This window comes from Gopherus evgoodei, chromosome 5, assembly GCF_007399415.2.
Source record: "Gopherus evgoodei ecotype Sinaloan lineage chromosome 5, rGopEvg1_v1.p, whole genome shotgun sequence".
NCBI classification, from domain to species: domain Eukaryota; kingdom Metazoa; phylum Chordata; order Testudines; family Testudinidae; genus Gopherus; species Gopherus evgoodei.
The window spans coordinates 124,411,387-124,424,080 of NC_044326.1; the positions used below are offsets into that span (position 1 = coordinate 124,411,387).

Here is a 12,694-nt window from a genome sequence, read left to right on the forward strand (position 1 = left end):
AGGCTACTTCCATACCAATGAAGCCAGGTGCTAACTTAAGGGCCTTATTCAAGAACAAAAGCCATCTGGGAAATCCTTGTATGTTCTGTATAGCTGAATGCTTAATTTGGGCATACAGATGCATAGGGATTTCAATCTCTAATTAACCAGCACAAATGCTGTTTGTTTTCAGTCAACTACACTTCCTAACGTGAGCTACTCTAAACGGGCTGAATTTTCAGACAGTCACGTGTATTTCGAAGAGCAAAGGAAGAAAGTGCCATTGTATAAATGAAAACAAAATTCAGAGATGCATCAGTTCAAGGAGGCGGCTTAATTAAGTCTCTAGGCAAATCATGGCTTACACCATTAGATATGCAAATCTAAGTCACTTCTCCTTCACACTGACTGGCTATGCATTTTGGTTGATTACACTTACAGATATCTCAGATACAACGTCTAAGCAAAAACTAATTCTCCTGTCCTGATAAAGCAGTCACCATTAAAAGACACATTTAAAATTAGATATTGCTGGGTGGCATCCGAGAGAATCAGCTTCTCTTCATATCTAAAATAAAATCATTCTGGGGGTAATGGCTTGCAAATGTTGGATCTGATCCTTCCTTGCATTGCACTCTGAGTAGTCATTCACACTTGTGCAAAGTGCATGAAGAACACAACTTGCTCAGCATTTACCTTTCACTGACACTGGTGGGAACATTTTATACTCACTGTGCCTCTGCAAACCGTCAACATGCAAGGCAGTGGAGAATCAGGCCCAATGACTTCTTAATGGTTTCTATTGTACATCAAGCAGCTATAATCTACTTCGTTCTGGTAGGCCTTGTCTACCATAGGGAGTTTTATCAAGAAAGGCTCACCAGTGCTACCTCTGGTTCAGCTGCAATGGAGAGAGCCTTGCCTTTCTTTGGGCTTGTCTACATCAGAAAGTTGCAGCGCTGGTGAGGGAGTTACAGTGCTGCAACTTTGAAGGTGTACACATCTGCAGGGCATCACCAGCGCTGCAACTCCCTGTTTGCAGCGCTGGCCGTACTCCCGTTTTGTCTCGGGTGTAGAGGATCCAGCGCTGGTGATCCAGCGCTGGTAATCCAATGTAGACACTTACCAGCGCTTTTCTTGACCTCCGTGGAAGGAGGAAGCCTCTGGTAATCAAGCTGGTCTCCTTTCCCGGTTTGCTCTCTCGTTCCCGGAACCCCGAGCAAGCAGGTCTCCTTCCCTGCGGTTTGCTGGGTGGCTCCGGGAACGCGAGAGCAAACCGCGGCGAAGCTGGTCTCCTTTCCCGGTTTGCTCTCTCGTTCCCGGAACCCCGAGCAAGCAGGTCTCCTTCCCTGCGGTTTGCTGGGTGGCTCCGGGAACGCGAGAGCAAACCGCGGCGAAGCTGGTCTCCTTTCCCGGTCTGCTCTCGCGTTCCCGGAACCCCCCTTGAAGCCGCCCAACAGCGCTGCAGTGTGGCCACATCTAACACCACTTGCAGCGCTGGTTGCTGTAAGTGTGGCCACTCTGCAGCGCTGGCCCTATACAGCTGTACTAATACAGCTGTAACAACCAGCGCTGCAAAATTTTAGATGTAGACATGGCCTTTAACTGACATAGTGCTACGAACACTGGAAGCCATCACAGCTTAGCCTATGTTATGTCTCCCACTGATTCAGTACAGCAGGGATTTTTTTTTTTAAATGAAATTCCCTAATGTCCTTAATGATGGGAGAGAAGCTACAGAACTAATAAGCAGAACCTCAGAATCATTGTGTGCTAGAAAACTGACCCTCTTCTGACAAGAACTGTCCGGAAAGCGTCCCGCTGAACTGGTGTTGAAAGTAGTTTAATTACTAGCGTAGAGGAGATTAAACATGACTGCTGCAAGCCTAGGTAAAACTTCTATGCCTGCCTACACTAGGGAAATTCTGCAAAAGTCTCCTACAAATATAGCAGCAATGCTGGGAGCCCCATCATAGATAGGATGTTGGCTACTGCCAGTGTTTTATGCACCGTATCAATCAGCTGTTCCACACAGAGATAGAAAACAGTGTCTACGCTAGGGCTCCTGATGTTACTACCACCAGCAGAAGTGAACTTTGAAGTTGCTGGCTCAAAAAACAATATCCGTGAAGCCATGGCAGCACTGCCCGAACAACGCTCCCTGGGAACCTGAGTAGCACTTGAGTGGCTAGACTGTGCTGCTGCAGCTTCAGTGCTATAGTTATTTGAGCTAGCTAGACCAAAGCTAGCTCTGCTATATCTACAGGTGCTGCAGTCACACCTGTGATTCCAGCAGAGATACACCCACTTAGAAAGTGAAGGGGCCCTGGAGCTGCAGACACTGGTACTTTTGTCTAAAGGAGAGAAAAGGGAAGAGGTCATTGAAGCAGGGGGAGGGAACTGTTAGTGGAAAGCAAATGGCAAGAGAGAGGGAAGAGAAGCAAGGTGGCCCAATCTATGGGATTTCAAGCTGAGATCCTTAATATGGGATGAAAGGACAACTAATAGGCCAAGATGGCAATTGGGTATGTTTAATAGATCTTACAACACTCATATACAACGTCCCTTCAGGCTCAGTTCAATTGGGCAGGAGAGCCAGAGCACAGGCCAGTTCTGATTTTTCCCCATCCCTGTTCTGAACAATGTTAAAAAATGCCTAATTTCATTGCTAGTTGTTAAAACAGAGTTGGGCTGGGGCGAACCTCTCTCCAGTTTGTAACATTCAGTGCTAGTCTACCCTGGCAACGTTAAAGTGCCAGTGCTTTGATGTGGCTTGTGTGGTCACAGCAGAGCGCTGGGAGAGAGCTCTCTCAGCGCTCTAAAAAAACCACCTCCATGAAAGCATAACGCCCAGCGCTGGGAATCGCAGCGCTGGGAATGCGGCTCCCAGCGCTGGTGCACTGTCTACACTGGTGCTTTACAGCGCTGAAACTTGCTGTGATCCAGGGAGTGTTTTTTCACCCCCCTGAGCGAGAAAGCTGCAGCACTGTCAATTGCCAGTGTAGACAAGCCCTCAGAGAACAACATTCCTACCAGTAACATTATGTGGCTTTAAATACTGCAACAATTGCTAAACATAAAAGGATTCAGCCATTACCCTGCTATTTGAATTGCCCTTGGGTAACTCAGTGCTCCTTACTTGAAACTCACTCTTGCATAAGGCTCAGAATCTATCCACACTGCCATCTGGTCTGGTTAATTTTGCAGGACTAAATTTCATCACACAACAATACTTTGAAAGTTATAATTAACCTAATTGACTGGTTACTCTTTTCACCTGTTACTAATGCTACATTACAATTGCTACATTACATACTACATATGCTGTATTACAATTATTAACCTTCTCTACACATACTGAAGAGAAAAATGAATCAGTTACTAGCTGTCTTTCCCTATCACCTCCCAGCCCCCTAATCCTTTCCAAAAATCAGATTTTCAAAACGCTCAGCCATGGCCTAACATTGGAGTTTACTTCAATGGAAGCAGAGTTAGGCCAACACTGAGACTTTTTGAAAAATCCTACACTAAATCAACCTGGTCCCAATATTCCTTTACTAAAATTAGCAGAGAAAGTATCATTGTGATTCCTGATACCAATACAAGGATTTCAATTTTACATACAAAGGCCTTGACTCCTAAACCATATGGGTGGAACCTCTGCCTTGAGGAACCCCACTGATATCCTTGCGGCCACACTGCACATCTGATTGTATGACTGGGACCATAGGAAGTAGAATGAAAGGACTGGTATTTTATATAATCATATCTAGGGCAAGGATTCCTAAACTTTTGTAAAAATCTTATTTTCCTGTCTATAAACAAGTTCTTTATCAGTGGCACAATGTAAGGCTTCTGAAATCGAAACGCCTACTTGGCTAAAAGCTCTGAAAGAATTAAGCAGCTTTAAAAAAACCAAAGCTAAATGGACATGTAAATTTAGGAAAGCAATATTTTGATGGAATAAAGATGTACTCATTAAAGTTTTCTTTAACACAGGAAAGGATTTAGTGGAGAAAATTCTTATTTCGCACACAGAAATGAGGTCACAAAGAGTCACTTCTACTTTTCCTTTCAGCAAGAACCGTTCATCAATAGTTTATGCGCTGTCAGCGTCAATAAAACTACAACAGTTATACCCAGTAAAAATGTTTTGTGGACTAGAAAATCTCTCATATTCAGATACAAATTATAAATTTACTGCTCTTAGAAAACACAACAAACGAGGAGAACAGAGGCAAAGCAAATAAGTAGACAAGAAATAGAAAGAAACTCTCATACTATGCAGCTGGCTAACAGACCGTTTGCTACAAACACTGAATTTTTAATGTTTGGCTTAAGCACAAATTAACATCCTAATTTTCAAAAGCAGAAACAAAGACTTTCTGGTTATTTGAAAGATTAAAAGAATGATTCACCCTTCAAAACAAATAGGAAACCAGCAATAAAATCATTCAGGAAACTTTTCTTTTGGATAACTGAAAAGAATAATCGAAGAGACCAATATCATCTCCATAATCATAGCAATATCATTATTGGTCTTTTAATAATTTTAATCTATAGTTTCCCAAAATCCAACAGCACACTAAGTGCTATAAAAATCTGAATTTGAGACTGTGAGGATTAAGTGCTTGACTAATAAATCACTGCTGCAAGTTCTTCTATCTAAAAGAAAGAATGGTACTGGGTATTTTACTCACCTTTTAAACTATATACATGAAAGGAAACAGACGTATATTTGCATTTAAGACAAGAACTTCATGTACTATTTGTAGTTCAAACAGTGTGGGGTGTGGCTAGATATTAAGCGGTGATAGAGGCACAGAGGAAAAACCTCAAAGGATATGATCAGTAATATTGAAAAAACCCAATTCATTAAGGGCCTGGTTGTACACTGAAGTCTAATATAGTCTTTCCATTGACTTCAATGTGTGTTGGATCAGACTCTAAGTTCATTGAAAGAGGATTGCTAAAATTTCAATCTCCACAAAAATCCAATAAACCAGGGTTTAAAACAGGTAATCCCTACCATAGGAGCCGACTCCGTGGGTGCTCTGGGGCTGGAGCACCCATGGGGAAAAATTAGTGGGTGCTCAGCACGCGCCAGCAGCTCCCCACCCCCTCCCACCCAGCTCACCTCCGCTCTGCCTCCTCCCCTGAGTGCGATGCATGCCCGCTTTTTTACCCTGGCTCCCAGCGCTTGTGCTGCGAAACAGGGCAGGGATTTGGGGAAGGGGTCCAGTAGCGGCAGGGAGGGGGCAGAATTGGGGCGGGGAAAAGGTGGAATCAGGGCAGGACTGGGGGGCCGCAAGCCCCCACCCGTGGCAGGGAAAGTTGGCGCCTATGAGGCCCACCATAATTCCATAACTGCAGCGCACTGAACATATCACCAAGAAGTGAATCTGGTTACTTACGATGTTCCTTGCTGTGAATTAGGCAATGTTTTTGAAGGTGCATCATACTGCTCTGTAAAACCAAAGAAACACAGTTGGTGTTGTCTACCTCATTTGTGCCATACTTTATTGCACTGATTTTTTATTTGTGTTTCTAAACAACTTGATCTTTGGGTCAGGAATTTTCACAGACATATGATGCTGATTCAGCATAACACCCTGGCTATTGACCATTCAAGACAGAATTTTCTAATATTTTATATCCATGAAATAAATATATAACAAAGATCAAGGCCCCAATTCAACAAAGCCCTCAAGCATATTTAAATTTGAGTATGTGCTTAAGTTCATCCCTACTCAACAAAGTCCTGGGATTTGTGCTTCTAAATCACTTAAATCCTTTTGAAAATCTCTCCCCTATGTATGTGACTGTGTGTGTGTCTCTCTCTCTCTCTCTCTCACACACACACATACATACTCTCTCTCTCCTCCCTTCCTCCCCTCACCCACCACCCGCACCCTGTATGGATGCTCCCTTTACAATATCAAGTCTGATTTGGATTTTTTTTTTTAAACTTACTCTGATTCTGTATTACAGATCCAACAAGCTGGGATTCCTAGAAAGAAAGAAAGAATAAAAGCTAAAATTAAAATGTTTATAAAAAGGTGAGAGACAAGGTGGGTGAGGTAATATATTTTATAGGAACAACTTCTTCAGTTCTTTCAGAGCACTAAACCTAATATAATATTAATTTTAATAGTTGTCTGTTTGCAGTTATCTGCATTTTGTTTCTGGAAGTGTAAGCTCCGATTTTGCAGAGGTGTTTATCACTTATTCACAGCTCCTAAGAACTTAAAATAGACTTGTGGATATTTGGCACTTCTGAAAAACCAGGCCCAACAGTTTAAACTGAATTACCTATGAAAATCTGTCTTGTTGGAGTCTGACGAAGCTTCTGTCTTTGTAATGATGCGGAACCCTAAGATGTACTGAGATACTTTATCCTGGACAAGAAGGAGATGTACTAGTAATATCAACAGTACATATATTATTGGCATATTAATTTTTGAATCTTGAAATAAAGTGAAAAGAAGATTTGGTAAACATTTATGAGGACACTTTTAAAGTGATAATAAAGAGTAGTTATTTTTCATGCTATAAACACAGATGAGACCTTGCAAATCTTTGTGACAGCATGAATTATTTTTGAAGACCAAGATCATGACAAACATATATTAGGGTTTTTCTTTTCCTGATTATTCATCCAACTTTTTCTATTGCTCAAGATGTGTTTTATAACAAAGAGACTTCAGTGTAAAATAAAAAAGGTAGGAGAAGATTACAGCTAGACACATACAAGAAGTTTGTAGCCCAAACAAACCTAATTACTCAGAAACAAAAGCTAATCTAATTTTGATTAAAAAAGATGGGTTTAAAATAAGGTAGAGTGACTTTATATTTAAAGAGTTCTGTGGTACCGTATAGACTAACAAATGTATTGGAGTATGAGCTTCAGTGGGTGAATACCCACTTCATCGGATGTAGTTGCATCCAGCAAAGTGAGTATTCACCCACGAAAGCTCATGCTCCAATACGTTTGTTAGTCTATAAGGTGCCACAGGACTTTTGCTGCTTTTACAGATCCAGACTAACATGGCTACTCCTCTGATACTCGATATTTAAAATCCATCCTGCTTTCATTTCATCTCTGAGTTTTCTAAATAAAACCAAAATCTAACAGCCAATTGCTGTACTGAAAGAGACGAGCTCAGGTGAAAATGTATCTTAGTTGAAAGCTCTATTCTAAGACCATGTCTGCATAATGGGTACTATAGCCACATAACTAGAGAATTGTAACCCCAGACTGTAGATGCAAACTAACCCAACAGAAGGAGTTTTTCCATCACTGTAGTAAGTCCATCTCCCCAGACGAAGGTAGCTAGGTCAACAGAAGCATTCTTGCATTGACCTAGTTACATCAACACCGGGCTAGATGGATTTTTCACATCCCTGAGCATCACAGTTATGTCAACCTAAGTTTTAAGCATAGACCAGGCCTTACACATGAAAAAGTATGTGGGGGAGGAAGGGAAGTTGTTGGTTTTTTACCTTTATTGGAAAAGGAAATTTTGAAGGCTCAGCTGTGCTAGGCGTATGGATAGCTGTCAAGGGAGGTGGCCATGAGTGGGTCATTTCCTAAAAAAGAATTAAAAGAAAAAGGATATTAAAATGTTTTTAAACTACTGATACCCAGGTGAATTTCTACACCATTCATATTAATATACTGAAAAGTACCTAATGGGCCTGCTTATAGCTAGAAGATCATTTAGAAACCATTTCCTGTGAAATTTACATTCTGGTCATTCTCAATACAAAGTTATGGCCCCTAACTTGCAAACACTTACACATGGGAGCAGTCCCACTGGACTGTGTAAAGTTAAGTATATGTCTAAGTGTTTGCAGGATTGGGGCCTAATACATTCCAGCTATTAGATTTAGTAAAGGCAGATGCAAATAAAAATTTAATACAAGCTCTTTGGCTTTCAAAGTGCAGGACTTCTCTATTATGGAAATTATCACAGTCACTGATGGTGACACAATGGATAAATAACTGATGCCATTTTAGAAGGCTTTCCATAATACCAGGGGGTCAACCAGAGAACTCTGACTGCAACTTATCTTCTCTTTACTATTTACTTTTAAGCAAACCACTTAGATTTGGAGCTGAAACTGCCTCCACTGGCACCATTAAAAACTGAGCATTCACTGCTCCAGGTACCTGTGGTATGACTTAATTCTTCAGAAGCTGGTTATCCTGAGATTAATAAATTTTAATGCCAGAATGGAGCACTCTGATCACCTTGTCTGATCTCCTACATAACATGGGCCATAAAATTGCACCCAATAATTACTGTATTGGACCCAACAACTCGTGGTTGAACTAGCACATCCCTTTTAGACAGGGGGAGTCAATATGCAGACTGTGGGCAAAATTTAGACCACCAAATGCTTTTGAATGGACTGCTAAATCTGTTTATTTACTTAACATCATCATCGCAGTGTGAAAAGTGTTTCTCTAGAGTCTGGACCTCGATTATACCTTGACCAAGAAATTTGGACCTTGAAAAAAAATTTAATTGACCACCTCTACTTTTTAGGAATAGAGGCAGTCTCAATTTGAAGACTGAGCAACGGAGCTATTCAGAACACTTTACAAACTGGCCAGTTTCAAGAATTTTCCTGTCACCGTTGGGGAAGAGTGTAACAGAGGCAAGCTGAATCCAGGAGGACTGGGCCCAGACTAGGAGGGAAACAATCCTGATGCAGTTCTAGCTCTTGAGAAATCCTTCTTCCCCTCTCACCTGCATTCCAGATATTCCCCTCCTCCCACCATTGCTAGGTGCCATCTTCCGGGGCTCGTTCCTGCCTGAGAAGCAGCAGGGTACAGAAGCAACGAACTGGTAGGGACTAGTAGGTAAGGTAGAGAATGAATAATGCCTCTTGTGGCACTCAGGCCTTATCTAACCTAGGATTTTAAAAGTATGTTGTTAGAAAACATTAGATACTGTTCTAATTAATGTGTCTGAAAAGTCTAGTCTAGACAAGGCTCTGCCTTTAACACATACTTAACTAGCTCAGTTACAGCCTCATCTAGACAAGGCCTCAGGGAACATTGGGGGTTGAAGAGGTTAGAAGAACCTGGTTAAACTCAGGAAAAATGGAACTTACTTAGCTCCTCTCCCTGATCTTCAAACCCTCAAGACAGTACTCATTCCAAGGTCTAAATTCATAGGGCTGGTCACTCTCTCCTTCTCACCCCAGTAGTATTACTTATCTCATGTTCCAACAGACACTTCTGCTTTTAATAAACAAGAATTTCCCTTTTTCCCAGTCCATATTCTCCTCTTTCCTCAGCCTTAAAAAGACGGTTACTCACCTTTGTAACTGTTGTTCTTCGAGATGTGTTGCTCACATCCATTCCAGTTAGGTGTGCGCGCCGCGCGTGCACGTTCGTCGGAAACTTTTTTACCCTAGCAACTCCAGTGGGCCGGCAGGTCGCCCCCTAGAGTGGCGCCACCATGGCGCTCTATATATACCCCCGCCGGCCCGCCCGCTCCTCAGTTCCTTCTTGCCGGTTACTCCGACAGTGGGGAAGGAGGGCGGGTGTGGAATGGATGTGAGCAACACATCTCGAAGAACAACAGTTACAAAGGTGAGTAACCGTCTTTTCTTCTTCGAGTGATTGCTCACATCCATTCCAGTTAGGTGACTCCCAAGCCATACCTAGGCGGTGGGGTCGGAGTGAGAAGTCGCGGCCCGGAGCACTGCAGTTCCGAAGGCCGCATCCTCCCTCGACTGCTGGACCAGGGCGTAGTGGGAAGCAAAGGTGTGGACCGATGACCAGGTCGCTGCCCGACAGATTTCCTGGATGGGCACACGGGCTAGGAAAGCCAGCGACGACGCCTGCGCCCTGATAGAATGCGCAGTCACACGGCCCGCAGGGACATGGGCCAAGTCATAACAAGTCCTGATACAGGACGTATCCCAAGAGGATATCCTCTGGGAGGAGATAGGAAGACCTTTCATACGATCTGCTACCGCCACGAAAAGTTGGGGGGATTTTCGGAAGGGCTTAGTCCTCTCTATGTAGAACGCGAGAGCCCTACGGACATCCAGCGAGTGGAGCTGCTGCTCCCTGCCTGAGGAGTGAGGTTTTGGGAAAAAAACCGGAAGGAAAATCTCTTGGTTGATATGAAAGGCTGAGACCACCTTGGGCAGAAAAGCAGGGTGTGGCCTCAGCTGCACCTTATCCTTGTGGAAGACCGTATATGGAGGGTCTACCACCAGAGCTCGGAGCTCCGACACCCGTCTAGCTGAGGTGATAGCCACTAGAAAGGCAGTTTTCCAAGAGAGGTAGAGCAGGGAGCAAGTAGCTAACGGCTCAAAGGGGGGTCCCATGAGCCGGGACAACACCAGGTTAACATCCCAGGTTGGGGCAGGGGGACGGACGTTAGGGAATAAACGTTCCAGCCCTTTAAGGAATCTCGACACCGTCGGGTGAGAAAAAACGGAGCGACCGTCCACACCCGGGTGAAAGGTGGAGATAGCTGCTAGGTGGACTCGCAATGACGATAAAGCCAGACCTTGCCCTTTGAGGGACAAAACGTAGTCTAATATTTCGGAAACCGAAACTTCCATAGGGCGGAGACTTCTCTCTACGCACCAACAGGAGAAGCGCTTCCATTTCGCTGAATATGTGGCTCTTGTGGACGGTTTCCTGCTGCTCAAGAGCACCTCTCTCACGGGCGTAGAGCAGCGCAGCTCTGAGCCAGTCAGCCACGCAGGAGCCAGGCCGCTAGGTGCAGCGACTGCAGGTCTGGGTGACAGAGGGTCCCGTGGTCCTGGGTAATCAGGTCCGGATGAAGGGGCAGGGGAACTGGGTCGGCTATGGCCAAGTCCAGCAGCATGGTGTACCAGTGCTGCCTGGGCCACGCCGGGGCCACCATGATCACGAGCGCCCTGTCCCTGCGCACCTTCAGGAGGACCTTGTGGACCAGAGGGAACGGGGGAAATGCATAGTACAGGTGGGTCGACCACTGGATGAGGAAGGCATCCGCTATCGACCCCGGCTCCCTGCCCTGAAAGGAGCAGAACGCTGGGCACTTCCTGTTCCCCTTGGACGCGAAGAGGTCCACCCGGGGATAACCCCACCTCCGGAAAATGGAGAGAGCGACATCCGGGCGAAGGGACCACTCGTGTGACAGGAAGGATCTGCTCAATCGATCTGCCAGAGTGTTCCGTACTCCGGGAAGGAAGGAAGCCCTGAGGTGAATGGAGTGGGCTACGCAAAAGTCCCAGAGACGTATCGCCTCGTGGCACAGGGAGGAGGACCTGGTGCCACCCTGCTTGTTGATATAGTACATCGTCGTCGTGTTGTCCGTAAACACGGCGACACAACGACCCTGAAGCTGATGACAAAACGCTTGACAAGCAAGGCGGACCGCTCTCAACTCCCGTATGTTGATGTGGAGCCCCACCTCCTCCTGGGACCACAGGCCCTGTGTCCGCAGGGTCCCTAGGTGGGCCCCCCAGCCCAGATCTGAGGCATCCGTTGTCAGGGATACCGATGGCTGAGAGGGGTGAAAGGGAAGACCCGCACATAATACGGACTGGTCCAACCACCAGCCGAGAGAATCTAAGACCTTCTGGGGAATTGTGACTAACATGTCTAAAGGTTGCCTTTGCGGCCTGTAACGGCTGATAAGCCACAGCTGGAGAGGCCTCATGTGGAGCCGAGCGTAGCCGGTCACAAAAGTGCACGCCGCCATGTGGCCTAACAGGGTTAGACATGTCCTCACTGACGTCAACGGGGCTGACCGCAAATGTTGAACGATCGCCGCCATGGTCTGGAACCGTTGCAGAGGTAGCGAGGCCCTGCCCACAGTGGCATCCAAGACCGCCCCGATAAATTCCATCTTCTGCGTGGGCCTCAGAGTGGACTTGTCTGTGTTTATCAAGAGGCCCAGACTTGCAAATATGGCGGTGATCAGGCGGACATGGCTGCTGACCTGTTGTTCCGACGTGCCCCGAATCAACCAGTCGTCCAGATAAGGGAACACGTGGATACGGTTGCGCCGAAGATGCGCCACGACAACTGCCATGCATTTTGTAAACACCCTCGGGGCCGTGGACAGGCCGAATGGGAGGACTGCAAACTGATAATGAAGAGCCCCCACAACGAAGCGGAGAAAGCGTCTGTGGCGCGGCCAAATGGCAATGTGGAAATACGCGTCCTGCATGTCGAGGGCGGCGTACCAGTCTCCCGGATCCAGGGATGGAATAATGGTCCCCAGGGATACCATGCGGAACTTCAACTTCACGAGGTATTTGTTGAGTTCTCGCAGGTCGAGGATAGGCCTGAGGCCCCCCTTGGCCTTGGGGATCAGAAAGTAGCGGGAATAAAACCCCTTGCCTTTCTCGTTCTCCGGAACCGCCTCTATAGCTCCTTTGCTGAGGAGCGTCTGCACCTCCTGTCGAAGGAATTGCTCGTGAGAGGGGTCCCTGAAGAGGGACGAGGAAGGAGGGCGGGAAGGAGGAAACGAAACAAACTGCAGGCGGTATCCCGTCTGCACCAGGCTTAAGACCCAGCGGTCCGATGTTATTTGGGACCACGCCGGGAGGAAAAACGAAAGGCGGCTTGAAAACGGGGGGAAAGGATCCATAAGGGAAACTGTTACCGCGCCCTCGGGCGCACCTTCAAAATGAAGGCTTAGGACCAGGCGGGGGTTTCGAGGAGCTTTGGTTCTGCCCCCCTTGGTTC

The 12,694-nt window shown here is 45.8% G+C and overlaps 1 protein-coding gene across 7 annotated transcripts in view; it reads right to left on the reverse strand.

Moving 5' to 3' along the window:
• The window catches only part of AFF1 (AF4/FMR2 family member 1), a 187,860-nt gene that overhangs the window by 41,742 nt on the left and 133,424 nt on the right, over positions 1–12,694 (reverse strand). For all 7 annotated transcript variants that reach the window (XR_004000700.1, XM_030564935.1, XM_030564934.1 and 4 more), the window contains 3 exons: positions 7,483–7,569; positions 5,953–5,989; positions 5,394–5,445 (listed from right to left, as the gene is read on the reverse strand). Coding sequence is in view for 6 of the 7 variants with exons in the window: in XM_030564935.1 (XP_030420795.1) it covers positions 5,394–5,445; positions 5,953–5,989; positions 7,483–7,569 (176 nt within the window). In the remaining variant the exon portion in view is untranslated. The remainder of the gene's footprint in view (positions 1–5,393; positions 5,446–5,952; positions 5,990–7,482; positions 7,570–12,694) is intronic.